Source organism: Anabas testudineus, chromosome 24 (assembly GCF_900324465.2).
Source record: "Anabas testudineus chromosome 24, fAnaTes1.2, whole genome shotgun sequence".
Lineage (NCBI taxonomy): Eukaryota > Metazoa > Chordata > Actinopteri > Anabantiformes > Anabantidae > Anabas > Anabas testudineus.
In genome coordinates, this window is record NC_046632.1 from 12,733,175 (window position 1) to 12,754,901 (window position 21,727).

General features: G+C 40.2%; 1 protein-coding gene across 3 annotated transcripts in view; it reads right to left on the minus strand.

Moving 5' to 3' along the window:
- lpgat1 (lysophosphatidylglycerol acyltransferase 1) overlaps positions 1-21,727 on the minus strand; it is a 36,482-nt gene that overhangs the window by 9,787 nt on the left and 4,968 nt on the right. For all 3 annotated transcript variants that reach the window (XM_026341536.1, XM_026341537.1, XM_026341535.1), the window contains exons 3-6: positions 14,162-14,280; positions 12,399-12,494; positions 9,377-9,656; positions 4,991-5,117 (exon numbers count right to left, since the gene is read on the minus strand). In XM_026341536.1, the coding sequence (XP_026197321.1) occupies positions 4,991-5,117; positions 9,377-9,656; positions 12,399-12,494; positions 14,162-14,280 (622 nt within the window). The remainder of the gene's footprint in view (positions 1-4,990; positions 5,118-9,376; positions 9,657-12,398; positions 12,495-14,161; positions 14,281-21,727) is intronic.

Here is a 21,727-nt window from a genome sequence, read left to right on the forward strand (position 1 = left end):
TAGAAAAACATAGGAATAATGACTGACTGAATGTTGTTACATATGCAAGCTGGTGTGGTCTAGGATACCAGTCTGTGTTTACAATGGGTGTGGCTACAACATTATAAATTTTACTGCTTTTACAAATTACCAGCAAAAATTTAAAAGTTGACAAGGCTAAAACAGTAGTGCAAGAAGTAAATCCCACTTTGAGCTGTGGGCATTCACAGACTTGCTTAATGCAGCAGACCACCTATATGTCATTATAACCTGCATGGTTTGGTCAAAAGATATTTCGAACTATTTAAGAAACATTAGCCCTTTCCTTTTGTCTGGAGAATCAGTTGGCCTTTCACACATGAAGCACACAACAGGAGACCGAGTCAAAAACGTTCTCGCTTAGTGAAAATACGGCGTTTGATTTAGGTGAGGGGTGGCTCATCAGTAGAGCATGCAGGAAGCACAGAAAGGACGTGGAAATAAGTTTTCTTTACACACACTGGAGCAGAGCTAGTCGCACAATAAATACACTGTCAACACATTCCTTCGCTTGGTGTGAATCCTTATCTATTCAGACAATCTCAATTGGACGCACCAGGGAGCAGCTTCTATTCCATTTAACGTCCAAACAAACAGCTTTGGACATTTGCATCATCACATACAAGTCCTCAGGTAATGTCCAGCTAAGTTCAAGGTTCCAGTGTATGTCTGAAAACAGCTATTGAAACAAATGTTAAGACTTTCTGTAACTCTATATGCCTGTTAGATGGTTAAAAATGAATGGCTGTAATTTCCATGTTTTTAAAGATTAAAAAGTTGAACTTTTGAACCTTAAATAGTTTCCTTTTGGTTGGTTCAGACCAGCTTTGATGCATTTGTAATTAATTTTGGTTAATTTAGACTGGTATAACTGCACTCAAACATCTGTGCAATTTATTTTTGTTATGTGGATGTGAATGTGGACGTGGACAGGTTACATGATGTTAAAACTGATAATTTATCATTTATAAGTTGCAGCCTGCACTGATAGAAATCATGGTCACTTAATTGTCCGTGAGCTCTGTGCGACACCAGAGAGCAAAAACAGTCACCAGAACCAAACTACATGTTCGTAAACAGCCCAAAGATTAGTTTTGATTTGAACTTGAGTGACCAGTGTACACTACCTTGTTGTTGTAACCCTTTAACATTACATAGATTTTTGTATCTACGTGGCAGAAGCAAACTTTCACCTGATCACTGTGACCATATGCTTCTAACAAAGGCTGTTGATCTTGTCATTTGAGGACACAAGAAAGGGATGGAGGATGTGGGAGGAACACTGCGGAGGTTAGTACCAACAAAGCATGGGAGCACTGACCTGTTGTCAGGACAAAGGTCAGAAGTAAAGGGTGATAAAACCACTGTAAACTGTGGATTACATGGCCTGAAATGATGTCTATCAGGGTTAATGTTTGAGGTTTATTCAACACCACTCCACCCCAAGACCAACTGCAAACAAGATAAGAACAAATCTACAAATATTTCTCAATATTTAGAAACACTTACTCAACTACTGTAAATAAGTATTTGTACTTTGAGTATTCCTCTTTTATCCCATTTCAGCTTCACTGCATTATAGATGAAAAGTGCATTTATCCAACATGTCATTAATGGTTATTTTTTCTTGTCACGTTGTTCAGTGATAAACAATTATGTATCAAGTTATTCTGATCTACACAAGTCCTTAAAGTTTTATTTTCTTATTCATGGGGGAAGAAAAACTGTTTGTAATAGTAGTAATTAACAAATCTAACATTCTTTATCAATACTTGCTAAAATTAGAAAAATAATTTAAAAGTTTTTTGCACAACATAATAGTGTTTTTATGACCCGCCAACACAACAAAAAAAAAAAAAAAAAAAAAAGGAGAAAAGAAAAAATGGAGAAAAGTAGCTAAAATCCATGAATGCATCAGTGGGTGTTGTTTAAAATGTTTAGCACTTTTATTCCAGATTTTAAATGCATGTTTCAAAAGAATAATTAGAAGAAGAACTGCTAATTTACAAAAGCAATATATCTGAATGCCTGTTCAAATGTTGCTGATGAACTTTGAACTCTCACACCTCTAGAGGAGGTTCCTTCAAAGACTCAAGTGGAGATGGGTGGTCAACTCATTCATTATTCCAAGATGCAACCTCAAATCAGAGAAGCACTCACAGTAAAACACCAGTGTGACAAGTACTGAAAATAAGTGAGGTGTTTTGTTTTTTTTGTTTTTTTTTTTTAACACAGAGCTTACTGGGGAAGGAAAATGTCTTAAGAAAGCAGTACAGCTGCAAACTCAACAATTTTGTGTGTCACTGAGAGAAAACCAGGTGTGTAGCCTGAAAGTATCCATGTGATGACCAGGCAGACTCTGACTCCATAAATCATGTCACCTTCCAGATATTTTCGAACAGCAGCTTTCAGAAACGCACACAGCAGCACAAAAAAAGAGAGAGGAGAAGGTGCGTTTAAAAGAAAAGGATTTCAACGTATTTAACACCCACTACTGCCCTCGCTCGGCCTCTGTACACCCACCTAACGCTCCCATCTGCCATTCACAGAGGGCTTATGATGCTGCAATCTGGGAGGCTGAGATTATATGGGGAGAGGGCAGGAGACACAGCGAGGGAGGGTGGAGCTGAGGGTGAAGACTGGAGGCAGAGGGAGAACAGAGGGAGGTAGAAGGATTAAAAAAAGTGCAGAGTGCTCAACGTGGATTCATCTAGAATATTACTTAATACTCAGCTGCTTGTTTTGAAGCCGGGGATCAGGCGCAGTAGTAATTTAAACAGACCTATGAAATGTTAGCACAGTTCAAGGTCAGTTCACATAGAAACAGTCAGATGTAGGGCTGCAAAGACTGCAAAGAAACCCCAAATGCTTCATGTCCTCTGTTAAACCACATCACAAATAATAACAACTAGCCAACAGCTGACATGTACATATGTTCTGCGTTTCTGTGAAGGAAATCTCTAGTCTGCAGTGTTTATTTATAATCAAAAACAGAAAACACAGAAATCTGGCATATTAACACAAATAAGCAAAATGCTAATATGCTGTTAAATGGTCTTCGCTCATCTTCTGTTTTTAGGACAAACAGAGGTGGATGCGAAAAGTAAGTAGACGCCACAATAAATGGGTGAAATCACGTAATTGCTAAGTGAGCAGCCGGTCACAGAGCTCTATCTGAGTGACTGCCTCCACCGCAGACTCAACATGCTGAATCACCGCTAACGGCCAAAGGCTGACACTGTGCTTGATGTTCTACCCCAACATTGTACGCTGAGTGTGACAGTTCTCTTTTCTGGATGCGTTCTGACAACACCATCAGTCCTTAAGCTGTAATGTAGGGTGCTGCTGTTGTGATTTTTTTTTTTGTTCATGCAGTACCATTTAATAGTCCTTTAAAATTCTACTTTTCCACACAGAAAAAACAACTTTGCAGCATATTTCCTATGAAGTGACCAATTTGTAAAATTCACCGACTTCCTGTGGAAAAATAAACTTCAACCATCCCAGTGTGAAGTAAATCTCTTTTCATGATTTTTTGGCATTTGAAAAGACAAACAATGATCGAAGGGAAATAACACAGAGCACTGAAACAATCTAAACCCTGATAATTACTTTGAAAATATTAGTGTTGAATAGTTAGTTGGACTGGCAGCTCTGTGTGAGGGTCACTGATTCTGGTGCTTGATGTCTTACTTCACAAATGGCTTGGATAATCTCTGCAAGTCAAGTTTAGTTGATTACACCGATAGTTGGGACTTTTCATGCTTCTCATGCTTTAGTAGATGCAGCAATATTCTTTAATTATATTATTTTGAAGAATTCAAGCAAACAAATGCTGCACTGACTAAACTGACGCAGCAGAAACACTGTTTGAGGGTGGGCACACTAGTCTAGCCGCCTGTCCTGTCTGAATCACCAAAGTGCTTCGCTTTGCCCACTCCTCCAGAGTGTTTCCTTTATCAGCAGGCATATTAATCCTCTTGTTGACGCTGCACCTGTACCAGCATGGGTCTAACTTCTCTATGATCAGCGTCATCTACACAGTCAGAACTGTGTGCGCACACTTGTAACAGGAAAAGCTGTACTTTTAGCTTGGTTGGGTGCCTCCCTGTTCGTCCCCAGGCTGCAGAGCTGCTGACCGAGCAAGGGAAGCTGATTGTGTCGATGGATGATTAGAGAGTCCCCGAGGTGGAGTGGGACTAGTGCATCCTCTGCTCATCTAATTACAGACTTAATGAGTCCTCAGCTTTAGTCCATGTGGGCAGAGGAGCCTTGCAAGAAGGGCCAACAAGTCAGGGTTCATAAATCACCTTTTACTTTGCCCAGGACCCCATTTGTTTTGCATAACAGCAGTAATATTCCTATTAGCAGAATAGCAAAATATTTTTATAGTTAAAAATGTTTTGGTAATACAAAAGCTCTAATTAAATAGATAATATGTAATATGACTGAGCAGTGAAAACAAAAGCTGCAAAGAGTAGCGTCATATGACAGCTCTATAATGACATGCATAATCCCTTAGTATGCAAGGTGGGAACTTGTGTTATCAGTGTGTAGACTTAAAACCAGGGACAACCCCTCCCTTGATTTATGTGAAGGCTGGGCTGATAAAGCGAGTCACGTGTTTAGTGTGTGTACTTCTGTTAGAAACCCTGTGACAGGACTCGTTTGAAATACGACCGTGCAGGAGTTTTTCTTCCTCTATATTCCCATCCACTAAAAATGGATTTACAATACTATATGCAAACATTAGGTTGCACTTATTTCATGATGTCATGTCATTTCCATGTGATGCAGTTTCTTTGCATGTTGGCTCCGTAGTAAATTTGCATAGTAATAATGGCTCTATTGTTTCCTCTCATGTGAATGACAAATTGCCGTTTTGGAAACTCGGTTGGAAAGAAAAAAAAAAAAAAAAAACTCAGATGAATAGGTGAAAGGTTCAATGCTATAACAAACATTTCATCTTTACCTGTAATGTACGTGTGTGACTGTAGGAGGCCTGTAGCCAAAGATCCAAGTCTGGATGTCCATGGGTCTTGCTTTAGGGTACGCTATGGTCACATCTATAACCCACTGCAAGCCTTTACGCTTGTTACCTGCCAAACACAAACACAATTAAATGAGTTGGGAGGACAAGATGAAACAGGCAGGGGTGAATAGCTACAACATGCTCACACAGTGTTTCCGGTATGCCATACTTCAATAATCCCCACATTGAGTCTTTTTGTGTACCTCCCAACAAAAAGACTTCGAGGTGAAGACCACACTACAGCACCTCAGACCTGCAGGTGGTAGAGATTCACTTGCATTTCAGTAGTTCAGATGCTTTTTATGTCTTTAACAACAGAAGAAACATTTTGCTAACTATATTATAACAAAAACTACATTTGTAATCTGCAAAGTTAATGTCTCATCCTTAAATTTATGGCAGGGTAAGAAAGAAACGATAGTAAGGGTGAAGACAGTAGTGAAACAAGGCGGCGAAGAAAAAACGAACTCTCTCCAGACCTGTTCCTTTCACATTTAGAGATTAAAGTGGTAACAGCCTTAACATAGGACTATGATAGCAAAGCAGCACATCAACTACAGACGAGTGAGACTGAGACCAACTTAAAGAAGAACAGAACAGTTGTGGTTCCTTTAATTTAGGTATGTTTGTTCATGCAGTTAGTAGTTAGTGAATGACTCCACCTTTTCAACATTAGTTCCTCTATTTAAACAATGCTACACATAACCAGCAACATCCAAATCATATCGACTCCTATCTATTGAGAATACTTTGACTATGGTATTAACACATTTTGCAGCCATGAGCCATAAGGAAAACTATCACAACAGGTTCCTGCCATGGTGTTTACATAGTGATTGCTATGCTTTTCACAGCTCTAGGTGTATTAATTATTATAGTTATTAATACTGTTGGTGATGCTGCATCTCAATGAGCTAGTTCTGAAAATCTCTGACTGAATATTAAAAATAAAATGTACTGTTCTATTTTGTTTCTTCTTCTACTAGATATCAGAGCTTTAAGAATGCACACCTCTTTGCTTACTGTACATTATTTGATCTGATAAATGACAAGGCATCTATGGTATTGGTAGGAATGGCTCACATCACAGCTACAGTATCTGCGTTGGTAATTGGACACAGAGCTCTGTCCAAGTGTGCTGAAAGGCAGCCATAGTCTCAGGTGGATGACCAGCCAAAGAATGGGGCCCGGAGCCAAGGTATCGCTGGTGCCCTATACGCCGTGACAAACACTACTGTAATAACAGCAGCTGTGGTAATTTAAAATGGCATCAGAGAAGCCCTATCCTTGTGTAAACAGTTAGAGGAAGGAAATACACTGGCTGGTATCTGGCTCTCTGTCAGGCCACTCTGCAGGCCAATTACAACACTTGAAGCCTGCACCTGTCCCTCCTACTGACTAACTAGTGCATGAAAACTGTGTCTGACTGGCTAGTGTTATCAAACTTGTTTACCTGTGGGTAATTTGAAGCTCGACTCTCAGCATAAATGACTCATAGCAGTGAACTTTGTTTACCTGCCAACTGTTACTGCAGTTTTATAACATGTAAACCTCATCACTCTTAGCTGCACACAGAGCTTTTCTACAGGCTGTGAACTACACTGGTGACCAGTGACCCATGTGTTTTGTATCTGCACTGAGCTGTGTATTTAGCCTGGGTGACATTGCATGGCTGATACACAGTGGCACACACATTTACATCAAATCCTATTTTCTCCAAGTGGCCCATTTGTCTCTGAGTGAGTCAGCAAGCTCTGGGCACCTCTGCAGCGCATCAGGGAGGGTCAGAAGGAGACAAAGCTGTGTCTCTGATCAGCATGGTGCGCATACACACACACACATACATATACACATACACAACAGGACAGTGAGGAGCATAGTGCTCTTGTGGGTATGTGTTTTTTCCCCTATGCCCCAGGATTTAATGCCATTAACTAGACTCAAGTGGAAGGACAAGCCCTACTGCAGCAATGAGCTTCCCCTCCTCCTGAGCTACTGGAACAGGGGAAAGGACGAAGGGAGATAGACTAAACTGGGATACAAACCTAACTACAGAATACAAAACAGGGAAGAATACAGCAATGCAATGAATATCTTAAATAAGTTGACACATCCAAAACCCTGAATCGCTGCCTTCTGGCCAGATGTTCTAAATAAACCCTTTGCTGACAGTCGGTGTTTGTTGGCACTGATGCGATGAAGACTTTGAGCTAAATTAGCTGAAAAGCCAACACACTAAAACTGCACACACAGCACATAATTTAACACATAAACAGCAACACGCTCGACTTTCTCTAACTTGTACGTCAGCTGATTGAGCTACTTCTTTGGTTTGACAGTCTGTCCTGCAAAGGGACAGACAGCCGGCATCCTTCTGTTAGTGCTGAGGCTGTAGGACGCAGAGCTGTGTTAGCAAACTAAAGGACGGCTAATGCTCTAAACCACATTCTCAATAACGCTGGCACAAAGTCTCTCTGTATTACTATTAACACAAGACAGCCTTAAATGGATCCTGAACCACAGCCAGGAGAGTCCACTGGGTAAGCTGAGTGAGCAGTGTGCGCAGGCAATGCAACTGTATGTTTATAGCCGTTTTAAGACTGTGGTTTTTGCTGAGGATGCTTCGAGAAGCAGGTTTACTGAGGTATCTGGAGCTTGCTGAGAATAAATTATTATGTTAGCCTCGCCTTCCACTTGCAGAAAGACCCTGAATCCACTGGAATGAAAAACAACTTTTAAGTCAGGAATTCAGATAGAAAAAAAAAAATCACACTTGTTAATTGAAGCATTATCGCCCTGCTCATTGGCTGTAATTAGGGCTGGTCTCTAGACAGAAAAATGACTCTCCTGAAAGACACCGCTGGGGTTTCAAGGACCTTGATGCAATTTCTGGCCGTTCTGTGGATGTTACCTACCCCTTTCCTCTTCTGGCAATCTTTACCTTTCGTTTAAAACAGGCCTCACGAGGGCCATAGGACAAAAAGGCGATGATTTAATGCATCATGTGTGAAGAGTGCAACCACATTTGATCAAGAAATACAGCGCACTATAAAGCAGGAGAGTTTTTGCCTGTGGAATAAAAGAAAAAAAAATCTCGAGGAATAAATCTACTTTCTAAGAATTGAAGATGCCATTGAGAAACAAACAAAACAACCCTATCAACCTCAAAGAAACTCAAAAAAGCAAATATCACCATCAAGGCCCAACGAAAGTAAAATTCTATATTCTTATTTTAAATTTTATTACTACTCTGACAATCTGGAAAATCATGGTGTTTTGGTCTTCTTAATTTAAAATTATTTTCTCGTTCAGTATATCCAACACAAATGTTCTTCTAATTTTAAATGTCGTGATCTAAAGGAGCTGTACATGAGACTGAAAAGGAGACTGTGAGCCAACATGTGGCCAGATTAATTTGATGCCATGAATTCATTGCTAATTTCCGTAGCAGGAATAACAAGAACACTTAATTACACTTGAATAATTTCCATTTAGTTGCGTATATTGTGCTGCTACATCCTACACTCTTGCCCTGCATCACCTCTTACGAAAGACCACAGGTATGGCTCAGGGTCATACCAGGCCTTCTTCTATTACATCTTATTGCCAATATTTTATAGGTTTAACATTTCACAAGGGGACAAACAATAGGGAAACATTCAAGGAAATAAAATCTTGCCACATCACTGATAGAGCTGACCTTCACACCACACCTCAAGCTTTTCCTTTTATAAATAGTGCAGGGGCATTCAAACTTGGCTTGGCTTCTTTCCTTGTCACATACTTGAGTCGAGCCCTAGAGATTTTTGTAGAAGACCAGAAGCAAGGTTGAGGTTTGAAAATAAATATCAAGGCAGATTTTGGTACATTTTGGCAGACTGTCTATGCTTAAACTTTAAACTTTTGTCTTTGTTTGGCACCAGGTTATTTATTTAAATAGGCCAATGAATAATCACTAAATTCTAGCTTGTAATAAATGTTAAAAGTGATAAGAGAAGCTGGTGTCAGCACGACTCTACACCCACCATAACATTTTAAAGTAATTTATGTAAAGACATGACATCCATCCCCTGTGCATTATGTTCATTCGTGTCCATAAACAATTCACCCATAATAAAATCCAAAAGCTGCTCAACAGCTGTAGCAAGAGAACTGAACAAATGTCACACACACACACACGCGAGATAAGCCATTCAACTTCCAAGTGTGAAATTCTGACAACACCTTACCTTATGTTAGGGCTGATACCAACTTTCCAAATATTCCTGATGAAGGATTGGGGAAAACAGACAAAGAAGGGATCATGTGTTTTTCTGTGAAAGTTACCTGTCTGGTTAGGGGTGTTGGTCTCGCTGCCCACACTGCCGTTCTCTAGTGGCGCGGACAGGGATTTCAAGATAACTTGCGTGGCCCCGAGACGAGGCAATGTGACGTGGGTCAGGTGCGGGAGAGAGTTCTTCTTGGCAAACAACTGGCTGGTTTCCCGCCGCTTGCGAAGGAAGCCACCCTCGGGGAACAGCACTATCCACTTCCTGTTGCGGCTGTGGTAGTATTTGTCTAGGTGATTTTTTAGGTAGATCAGCTGTTTGTCTCGGTGAGCTTTACCCTGTATGAACAATCAAAAAGGACATTTATCCACAGTTAAGCAGAGCGATTTAACTAACACATAACATAACATAACACATAACATATGGTTTGAAAAGTGCTTTTTTAAGTTATGGTTCCTGCCCAGTGGTTTCAAGATGCTGCACGTTCAGTCCTGTTTATATCCAACTGCCCTGAACAAATGACACAATTGAGGATAACTACTAAATTCATCGTCTTGATAAAATGATTGCTTTTTGTCAGCATACAATTAAGCAAACAAATAGAAACAAGCTAACACAAATCAGATGTTAGCTACAGTCCCTCTGTGGAGCACTCAGAGCACCATTAGTGGCATAGCTGAAATGGATGCAAAACATGACGCCTTGAAAACATTAGGAGCATTAGCAGCGACGGGATGAGGAGCAGCAGCATTGATTTTTAGTTAGGCCTGGTCAAAAGCTATTCTAAATGCATTAGCATTGCCAGGCTGAGCTGTGTGTGTGTGTGTGTGTGTGTGTGTGTGTGTGTGTGTGTGTGTGTGTGTGTGCGCACGTGTTTTATTAATGCAGTTGTATGTAGTGAAACTTGTAGTCAACATTTTGGCTGCAACTACAAAGATTCAGAGATGCAGGCATTCAACACATCAGAAACCTATAGATGATCTTGACACTATTATTACAGTTTTATTGAATTGCGTATGAATTGATGGATATGTTGGGTTGGGGGCATTTCTTAACATCAGAGGTCAAGCCTTTTAAAAATGAAAATACTGCTTTACATTTAGCCTTTGGTTTCAGTTTGACAGAAATATTAGTTGGCTTATATATATCTGAAGGCTTCTGATGCTGGGCGCCGTCTCACAAGTGAGCAACCTGCACAGATTTGTTTCTGCTGCGCTCCCACATGCTTTAGCCAAACAGAACCAAGGATATACATAGAAACAAACAAATAAAAGTACCACGGTGGATAAGCAATAGCCACTGGCAAAGTAAGCAATCTCTCTGTAAATTTAAACAATTTAAAAGGCGGATGCCAAATCTCATAAGTCAGTTTCCGAAGTGTCATTAAATGTACCTGAAATTTAGATTTTAATGAGTTAAAATTAAATTTTAATACTTTAAGGTCATCCTGTTTTTTTACTACATCAAAGCAGCTGATTTCTTCTTATAGAAATTAGCAACAATTGAACTGTAACATCTTGTGGATTTTGTGCATACTTAAATGTTGATGTCTGCCTCTAATTTGAAGGTTCTCTTTAAGTTTTGAAAGGTTGAGGATCCCTACGTTACCAGAAAACATTTAATTAAAGCCCTGTACCACAAGTAGCTGTGTGAATGCCATCAAAGCATGCTGTGCGGTGCTGCGCATAATGATGTTGGAGACATGTCTGCCAGTCTGAGTGGACAGCAGATGCTTGGGAGACTGGGGCAGATGCTTGCTGTGCTGTGTGGACGTGTGAAGTATTCTGGGAAAAGATGTCAAGAATGCACACAAGAATGCTGGCGGGGATCACAGAGAGGATGATGGCAGAAATGACCGAGGCTGCTTAGGCCTTCCACACACAACAAGTCTGGCTGTGAGCACACTCAGGGTTCTTCACCCCTCGGCACAGTGCCTGATGTGAAATTCCATGGCAAAGCATTTCCATGACCTAAAAAAAAAAAAAAAAAAAAAAAAAAAAAAAAAAAAGTATTCCCTCTTGCTGTCATGTTTCTGCAGCTCAAAAAACAGGGAGGAAGCTGCTTTTTCAAGTATTTCCAGATAAAACAAGGGTGGACAAACATTTAGTTATTGGCACAGAAAGCTGTGCGGCAGTGATATCATTCGAAATGAAGCAATGATATTTTTAAACATTTACCCTATTGGAGCTGGTGCCAACAAGTTCTCTTTAGTTCCAAAAACTTCAGCAAATATGAATGTGTGGAGGTCATGCAGTCTAGGTCTTTTCTATTGGCAGCTGCTGACAGTGTTTGACATCCTCAATGATGATATTTTTTTGTTGCGCTGCTTTTCTCCCTCAGCTTTCCACTAAGACCAACTGGTCGAGGCAGATGGCCACCCACCAGCAGCCTCGTTTTGCTGGAGGTTTTTTCCTTTACCCTAGTCCTGGCTCAAGAGTGATTGTTCTATATAATTTTATAATGTCTTGCCGCATAAATAAAATCTTATTTAATTGATATTCCAAGAGTTTCCTGTCAGTGGATCCACCAATTCATGTTTTTTAATTTGATAAAATGATCATCATATCATGCAAAATCTGCATGATATGCCAGGAATTCCCCGACCTGCTGGCTCCATGTGTAGACTTGTCAGAGCAGGCCACTCTGACCCAGCTGCCCCCACAACAAAGGGTCAATCTGACCCAGCAGGGTTGAGCAGCTACTGTCCACTGCGCTCTCTATGCTTCTCAGAGGACACCATGGCTGCAGGAAGCCGACTAATATTTCTGCTGCCCAGCTGGGACAAGCAGATGGGTAGCAACTCTGCTTTTGCAGAGTGGAGTTAAAACAGGACAATAGTAGCTGGGAGGATGAAAGAGTTGGATTATGACCTAAAGGTCTGCATTTTAATCCTCAGACCTTCAGGAGAAAGAACAAGGTATTGATAAGTGAGGGAAAACAGTCTTGTCTCTGAGCAACAACAGAAAAAAAAAAACCTGGGCAGCATCCTGGGTCTAAAAATATCTATCACATTAATAACGTGAAGCAGAGGCTGCAATAACAAAAACAAGACTACTAAGACTTTTGGTGTCAATTCTTACCTGTCTGATGAAGAAGTCCCCATGAATCAGGGACACTAGACCAAAATTGGTGTATTTGAACACATGGTCCATCAACCACATCATTTTTCGTACCACCTGAAAAAAGGGAGGAGAAATCCAATAAACATCTGTAACAAACCATCATAATCTTCCTAAATCCCACGTTTTCCTGTAAGCACCAGCATGAGACTTGCCACTCGACAACCGCCCCCTCTGTGCACTTCCACCCTCATGACCTGCACCGATGCAGCTTTGGCTTACTGTCCTTTCACTGTTAAGAGGATAAACTGGGCCAGGGATGCAGTTGTGGAGGCAGAGCATGTCATGTTTTTGCAGTGCAGCTCCAGTGCAGTGCCAGTCTCAGTCAAAAACAAAACAAATCAAAGCAAACAAAAACAACAGAAAATGTCACAGCTGCATGCTCCAGCCTCCAAAAAAGTAAATAAATAATCAAATCACAGCCAGTCTCTCCAGGACGATCTGTACAAGGTCGCAGTCAGGTATGGCTGCATGTTTTGAAGGTGAAGTCAAAGTTTGTTCTTGAAGTGAAAAGCGACATACTTGACGTAAGCTTGACAGTTAATGTGAATGTGACACTTCTCTTCTGATATTCATGGATTGTGACACTACAGTCTGAAGCTGGACACTGGACACTGACTTTGCTGCAAAGAGATTCTGGGTAATTCACTTCCTATTAATGTTTAAACTAATGTAGATACATTTCTAAAATCTCTTAAATATGTACTTAAAGTCTATAGTATGAAATAAAAACAAAATAAAAGTCACCGTAAGAAAAAAAAAAAAAAAAGGTTACTACACCTGATTACCCAATACAGAAGTTATCAATCATCTGTATTTACATTTATGCTGCCTGACAATTACTGAACTTTGCAGTATTCATGGTGAAAGTGTTTTGAGTATAATTAAACAGCCTCTGAAACAGAGTAGCGAGCATGTGCGCTCATGTTCTGGCATTTTTCACTTCTCTGCCTGTTTATAATCATCAGTATGAAAGAATGCAAAGCAGCCACGACTCGAATCTTTGCACATCTGTTGTGTGCTGCCTGAAAACCCTCACTCACTTTTTGTAATTTGAATGCAGTGAACCGCAGCTCTGATTCGTGCTTCTGTCCGTCTTTATTTACTTAAAAAAACAAAAACAAAAAATATATATACATATACGATCACATCGATATAGCTCCTATGAGTGCTGCTGCACACATAAAATTCCCATACCCTTTTAAGAATTGATCAAAAAGTCAGTCTATAAAATGGACAAACAACTGAACAAAGAGCACAAAAAGTATGTATAAGATAGATAACATTTCATTATTAAATTGAATATTACAACTTGGTGTTGTGTGATATAATTCAGACTGTACTTTGTGATTTGAACTGAACCTTGTTTTCATGAACACTTTTCTTCATGCCGTTATCATTTGCCTTTAACAGGCAGACAAGTAAGATGTTGGCTAAAATTTGACAAACATGTTTAAACATAATTAGCTTCGGCTGACAGAAGGATTTTAGAACAATGTGTGCAATTCTACAGGAATGCTTTACTTGCAGTGACAAAGACACACAAACATGCTCAGACAGCAGCCTATCCAGCACAACACAGACTGCACAAAGCTTCCTGCAGGCTCAAAGCTCTGCATGACTTTTATTTACACTGATGCCGCCGCATTCAACCTTAACGCGGTTCTATTCGTGGATTTCCTAAAAGGGATACAACGAGGTAACGCGTTTCTCTTTATTCTTACCGTGCCCTTGTCCTGCAGGCACATCATGAGGGTGCACACATCTCCTGTGGATTGGTGGTTGACAATGACCATGGCTTCCTCTTCAGAGATGGGCCGAACATCATCACCCCATTCTGTTACTGCAAGGCAAAACACACAGATACATCTTGGTTAAACAGGGTGTGAAAATAACACATATAAACACAAAAACAGAGCCAGACGGGTGTGGTTCACTGTAACAACATAATTAACATGGAGAAGTTATTCACAAGGAGATGCCAAAGAATGTTTTGAACCATTAGGCCACTACTACCCTCTGACCCTTTCACTGCGTACTGTTAGGTAGACCTCCACACTACTTTCCGTCACAGGTCATAAATAAAAGATAATAAAACAAAACCATCAGACTTCCTGCATTAACACATAAACATCAGGTGATGCCAGCAAACTGTGGCTTGCTGTGGTTTAAGTAACTCCTTTAAAATCTGTTCCTATGAATGAGAAAGGAGAAGTGAGTTTCAGGAAATGAGATCTTAATCACTTTCACTACCTGCTGCTCTAAGCAAAGCGGAGGAAACTGTCCCGAGGGGGGGAAAAAAAGATGATAACATAGTATTTTCAAATCCCCTCATGATCATCTGAATTTTAATTCATATACTAAACAAAAATTACATGTTTCTCATGCGGCCACAAGCTAATCAATGTATTATTAATTTTTGTCACTGATAAAATTTTACTTAGTTGTAAGTTTATTAGTAGCTTATAGAGTTATACAATCTCATTTTCCTGGCAGTTACTAAACGCGCTTTCTATCTTAGAGAACAGAAAACAACAGCAGAATTATTTCTACTAAGTATCTGAAGTTGCACTTGTGCACCCATTTCTTTTTTTAGGTGGCAGAAAAGTATTTTTAGTAAAGAATGATGCAGGTACTTGACAAAGAATATACTCAGTTTAAAGGCATTAGGCTTTGTGTCAACACAAAATGTACAACACACAAGATCAGATGACTTGTTGGTATAGGAGCTCCGTGAGTGGCTGAAATAACACTGTTCTTTTGGCTGATGATCAGGTCGACACCCTGACAAAGCAAAGACCAGGCCCATCTGCATGTCTACCATCTAAACATGCTCCCCTCCTCTCTAAAACTACACAACGAATGGACGTACGACTGATGTGACCTCTGATTTGCATCAAGAAATGTTTTCACTGACTGTTCCACTACGAGCAACAACTCTAAATGTCCTTAATTACCACATTATGTGAGGCCTACATTTCCAGGATCATTTTAGTACAGCAAATAAGAACTGTCCTGAAAACAGTGATGAAAATAATAAACAAAATATAGCTGCACTTCTTTGGGCCAAGTACAGACACATCAAGCAGGGTACACTGCACAGGTACACTGAGGTCTTATCTACCCACAGAACGATTCTGGTCATGATCCGACAAAACGTTGCAAAGATATGACTCATTTGCTGTTTTTGAGGACATAACACAGCTAAACATTTAATCAAATACATGACTAAAATGACACAGACGGCAATTTAATAATCAACCTGTGATTTGGTCAGTCGAAGGTTAGGATGTGGCAAAGCACTGTAACATGTAGCTGAGTACACATGAAATCGGCAAACTCTTGTTTGATGCTTGAAATAGTCAGTAAAGCAGAGTTTCTACTTGATATATGGATCTGTACCCCTCGGCACCCTTCCATGATTTGCCAGTCTGAATGCTACTGAGAGTATACAGGCGACTTCACTGTGCATTCACAGCATCTGATTGATACAGACGGAGGCTGCAACAATGGAGGAAATGCATGTGAGATGAGGGGTGACAACAATAGCACTGCTGGAGAGCTTCTTTTGCAATTTAAACACACTGCTCAATGTTTCTGCATATTAAGAGAAAGCCAAGGAGGTGAAACATTGAGCTGTGCTGCAATCGTTTACCGGGAATCCCCACAGTTCAGTGCTACGGCGTAATGCAAATGTTGCATCAGTCGAGGTGCAGAGTGAGTGAGTGAGTGAGTGAGTGAGTGAGTGAGTGTTTCCTCTCTATGCAGGAGTTAATGTTAGGATTGCAGGCAGATAAAGTGAAAGTGGTGAGATTTGCATTTAGACACCAAGTTTATCATTTAATTAAACACGATAATGACACCAACACAATACATGACAACTACACTGAGTGGGACTGACATACAGTGACAAGAAAAATTATGTTACCTTTGGAATTTAATGGTTTTCTGCATTAATTTGTCATAAAATATGATCTGATCTGAGTATTAAGAAATATGATGCGCCTAAAATAACAACACAATTTATTGAGAACAATCAGAAAAACCTAATAGTGTTAGTGGAAAAAGTATGTTGACTTTGGCAAACTTCAGATGACTATCTGAATACACACATTTTGATTGGAGATGAAAAGGGCCAGGTTTTGGTGTTAATTCCTTACAATCAGTGAGTAAGCAGGTCAAACAGAGATAAATTAAAACACAGTTAAAGCCGAGCAAATGTTTGCAAATGTTTGTTGAATCCATTTGTTGTATACGTGATTAGTAGACAGTATGTTGCACTACTTATGTACATTTGGTCTGTGTTTGTATAGCAGCATGTCTATTGCACAGTTTTTGTCCACTGGTAAAAGAGGGGAAGCTGCATCCTTTCTTTAGTATCACCTTCAGGCATTTACTACAGCTCTATCTTTACACGCAAGATCTCACAAGGTCGTTGTACTCAAGGTCATGCACACCCTTTAAGGGTAGCCGGAAGCATTTTTCCAGAAATGTTGGAAGTCATTACTAAGTCAAACTATCGCTACTCAAAGCAGAAAAAGCAGAAAAGTAAAAGTGTCTGTTGAAAGACAAGTTCAAGGGAGGATTCTTTTTATTTTTGACGAGATGCTTTGGCACCTTTAATAGTGACAACACTGCAGTTGAGCAGTAGGTTCAGAGCAGCACATGGTCACAGTGATGATGATCCTGAAACTGCACTGAGGCAGTCTGGGGCAAAATAATTAGCTGGAATGCTACTGGTGAGAAAAAAAAAACAAGATCAGCTGGATCTGATCACAGCTGACACTGAGCAAGACTTGGACAGTTCAGCTTATCACAGGCTGACACATGCACAAAGACAATTATGCAGGCCCACATTCACACCTGTGGGCAATTTAGAGCAACAAATCTAACCCTTTGCTGCGAGTTGACAAACCTAAGAAGCTGTTTGCTTTGCCACAGGTTACAAAGTCACCATAGAACCACGTCATTGTGTAAACAGTATGTTTCCACTTTTCCAGCAATGTTAGCAGCAAGCACAACAATAATAGCGGACTAAAATGTCTTGGTGTTGCTCCTGGCTTTGTGAACCTATGCTGGCATCAACTCTCAAACCAGTTTTCCAGGCAAAGTGCCGGTAGCAGTCAAAACTGGTTCAGATCAGACACCAGCCCTGAAAAAGCCCTAAAAATGCCCTGATGGAAAAGGGCCAGGTACAATTTGTTATGATTATTTTCATTATCTTAAAAAACATGGTACTCCATCCAAAGAGAAAAATAAATAAACGGCTTGCCAAGCACCGGATAACAGGCTGCCGTGACCTCTGACTGACCTCTGAACTGCATCAAGAATAATTTTCTGACTTTTCCACTTTGAGCAACAACTCTAAATGTCCTTAATTATCACATTATGTGCGGCCTACATTTCCAGGATCAATTTACTTCAGCAAATAAGAACCGCCCTGAAAAACGTTGGGTACACAGCCAAACACAACAGCCCTTTTATGTTAGAAACTACGCAAATTTTATGTAAGGTTTAAGGTTTCCTGTCATCACACAGCAGATAGGCATTTCAAGCAGTCAGTCAGATCTACAATTTGTGAATGACTCATTTATGACAAAGGTTTCAAGCTGGTTTCATTTCACCTTGAAATCCAGCCCACTGTACCTGCTGCTGGCTATTCAGGATGTTCAAAATGATGCATGATGTAATGCTATGTTCACTTGCAGACATTGAAGAACACCCTCCACGGCTGCAAGACCGAACACTAACGGCAAACATTTAATGTAATGGAAGCTCCTAGTGGCCTCTTACTGTTAACTGCATTATAACAGTAAGGGATAAGACAGCCACTTGGACACTTGAGTTTGTTAGTGTCACTAGGACATAAAAACAACTTGTGGTGCTCATTGTTCATTTTACGTTCTCTGGTGCACTTTGACACTTTTTCTATGCTGCAGCCTGAAATCACATTTAGTTTTTAAATGTTCACATATTCTCAGAAGGAGGTTAGAAAAAGTGATTTTAAAAAGGGGGACAGAAGGTGACAAGTTATTGGCATGCTTAATTTAGGCCTCCTGTCCTTTGGGGAATACAATCAATCTCATAGTACAGGAATCCAGAGCATATTTCTCGAAGAATGACACATCTGTGGCGGTTGGACAAGAGTGTCTGGGGTGCACATCCCCTGAAGGCAAAGTCATTTCATAGGGAACATGTCTTTATGCTTGCAGAAGTCCCCGTTGTTGCGGGAGACGAGCGTAAATGACATCAGAGATGGGTCATCTGTCAGATGGAATACATTAGGGAAATTGTCTTTCTGAGATGACACAGTTAGTGCAGCAGGATGACAGCCATGCTGCAGGCATGGTGTCTAATCCGGTATCGGTGGTCAGCTAAACGGTGTACTGCTGACCTTGTCGTCCATCGCTACACTTTGCTCTTTTTCTCTACAGAACAAATTGGCAAAGTATCCCTACGTCTCCTTTGAAACGAGGCTCTCCTCGCCCGAGTGTGGCTAAAGTGAAAAGAGTCCTGCCAGTGAAACATTTTCTGTTTGTACATTTTCTTTATATTTAAGACATTTTTATCCTCCTGTGAAAACTCAAAAATGTTTGTGCAAAATTAAATGAAAATCCATCAAATAGACTCGTCTTTAACAAAAAAGACACGTTACATCTGGCCACTGTGAATGCAGTGTGAAGACCAACCAAGCTAAATCCAGTTATAAAACGCAGCCCAGTAGTCTCCCTGTCAGTTCAATGGAATAAATGTGTGTCCTGAATTGCTGTTAATTTCCCACAGTCATTTAAACCTAAAAGCTCATTTGACCTCATCCACAGCTTCTGAAAAGTTTGTTGTATCAGTTACATCACAACACATTAACATTAAAATATGGATTTACCACGTAATGTGTTGCTCATCCACATCAATACCCCACAGTCTTTCTGTTCAGCAGGGAGTGAAACATCAGCCTCCACTTATGCAAACATGTTTCAGAGCTCCAGAACAAAAGTGATGTTAATTCCCATTCACGCCATCTTCCTCTGAACTGACCCCAAGCTGCAGGGCTGTGTTGTTATTCCACATCGGTTCGCCTTCTTGACTCTCAACCTACAGTAAGTTTCCATGCATCATACACCCGCATTTATCAAATGTATGTTGGCAAGGCACCAAAGGTTTCCTTTCTGTAAATAAAAGCTTTCAAAAGTGCCCACTACTAGATCTTTTTCCATTGTGGAGTCGAGTGCAGGACGTGTTTGCATCTTTTTCACGCATTCCCTCTTAACTTTCTTTGTTTGATCACAAAGCCCTAAACACAGAACAACTGTTTCCAAATTGCAGAAATGTTCACTACAAACAGGAGACTACCAGATGTAACTGGAGATCAAACATACAATGATGCTCACTTAAGACTGGAAATGGTAATAGACTGAAAATGAGCATGAAGCGGCTCGCCCAAATAAGTGCCATAAACATAGTGTATGACAGTCAGAGGAATGTCAATCACAGATGATCTGTACACACCCACATAGTCCAGAGAACAAGTCTAATCAACCAAGAAACTGATAACACTTGTGTGGGTGCACGATGACCGTACACAGTCTAACACAGGACAAATTAAGAACTGTTTCTACAGCTTCCGAGGAGATGATACATGCTGAATTTACTCCAACCCTACTGCTTAGCACATCAGAAATTTGATCTTTCTTGTACGAAAACATTTGCAGAGAACTGAAACCCTAAATACACAACAACGTGGCAGTGTTTCCTGCTGGTTCTGTAAAACCTGATGGTACTGTGAGGCTGTATTGTGAGATATTACAAATATATTATTTACGCAGTTTGGAAGGAATAATAAAGTCATTTATCAATATGTCACCTCTGTCTGTGAGGATTTATATACTTTGTTTTGTAATATTTTAGAGACCAAATGTTTAATAAAGAAAATAACCAGCAAGTTAATCTAATGTGTTGCAGCATTAGTTGTCTTATTTTAAAAGAAAAGGATGGCACATTTGATGAAGCATTTAATTTATTCTCATTAGTTAATTGTTACTAAGATTATTTACTCATTTACGTGAAACGTCAGAAACTAGTGTTATAAAAGTGGTTCAACAAGAATAGCAGACAGGCAGTATCAAACATGATGAGCAAGATAACAACAAAAAACCTGAAAACCCCAGAATATTTTATATACAACATGGTTAAACCCCAAAAGTCAGAAAATTGTTTCAGATTAACTTTCTGTCAACCAATCAATTGATGGAAGATTATGGAACTGACATCGAGAGGAAAAAAATAACCTGCAGCGATAGAACATGAGTTTGTATATGGACATCAGACATTAGAAATCTGTCTGTGATGTTCTATTCATGTCGATTCATGTTTTATGTTAACTTTGGATTCATATTATCAAAGGCTGGAAAATGTAACTCATAACTGGGAAAGTGTGCATGCTCTACTGACAGAAATCTTGCTGTGACCACCTTTGATCTCTTCACAGGTTCAACAGGCCAGCTACTCATCATGGGACACAGTGAAATCTTAATCCTGGCTTTAGCGCACCTGTCTCCCACTGCTGTGTGTGTGAGACAGTCTGACCAGACCTCATACTGCTGCTCTGCTTTTGCTGACAATAGGGAAAAGGGGTCGGCTTGATTGACATGACATACAGGTTAACAGGTAACACAGAAGAGGACGTGCAGGTAAGTGGGAAGAAAGAGCAGAACACAAAACCAGTATCTTAATCTAAGGTGTGTTGACTCTCGTCTAACTGTCTCTGAACTCAAATGCATAAAGTTAAGCTTTCTCAACTTTCCTCTGTCACATCTCTGGGGACCCATTTGACTTTGTCTTGCACAGTGGGGTCTAACTACCAACCATAGGACCAACTATGATGGGTTTTCACTGACAATGAATAGAAGCTGTTGCTGGAGAAGGGATTTGTCGTTGGTAGTGTGAATGCTACAGTAGCTGAACAATTGCCTGCTGTATTCACATATGGGCTCAATAGGACATCACTGGGAGTTTGTATTAGGGAGCTGTTAGGGTAATGTCCGTTTAATGCCCATGCTGACTGATTGGGATATTGCATTCGCACATTTAGCTCCTCTGGGCGATGTCTGTAAGAAACTGCATGTTGATAATTCAGGGTTCCAGTCTGAAAATAGTTCTGGTTTCCACATTAGGGGTAAGGCATTAGGGAAACCCAATTTCTCCAGACAGATTTATACTGGAGGACAGCAACTTCTCTGTCATGTACACACCTACCTAATTGTGTTCTTAGAAGAGCGCGTATCCAGGACAAA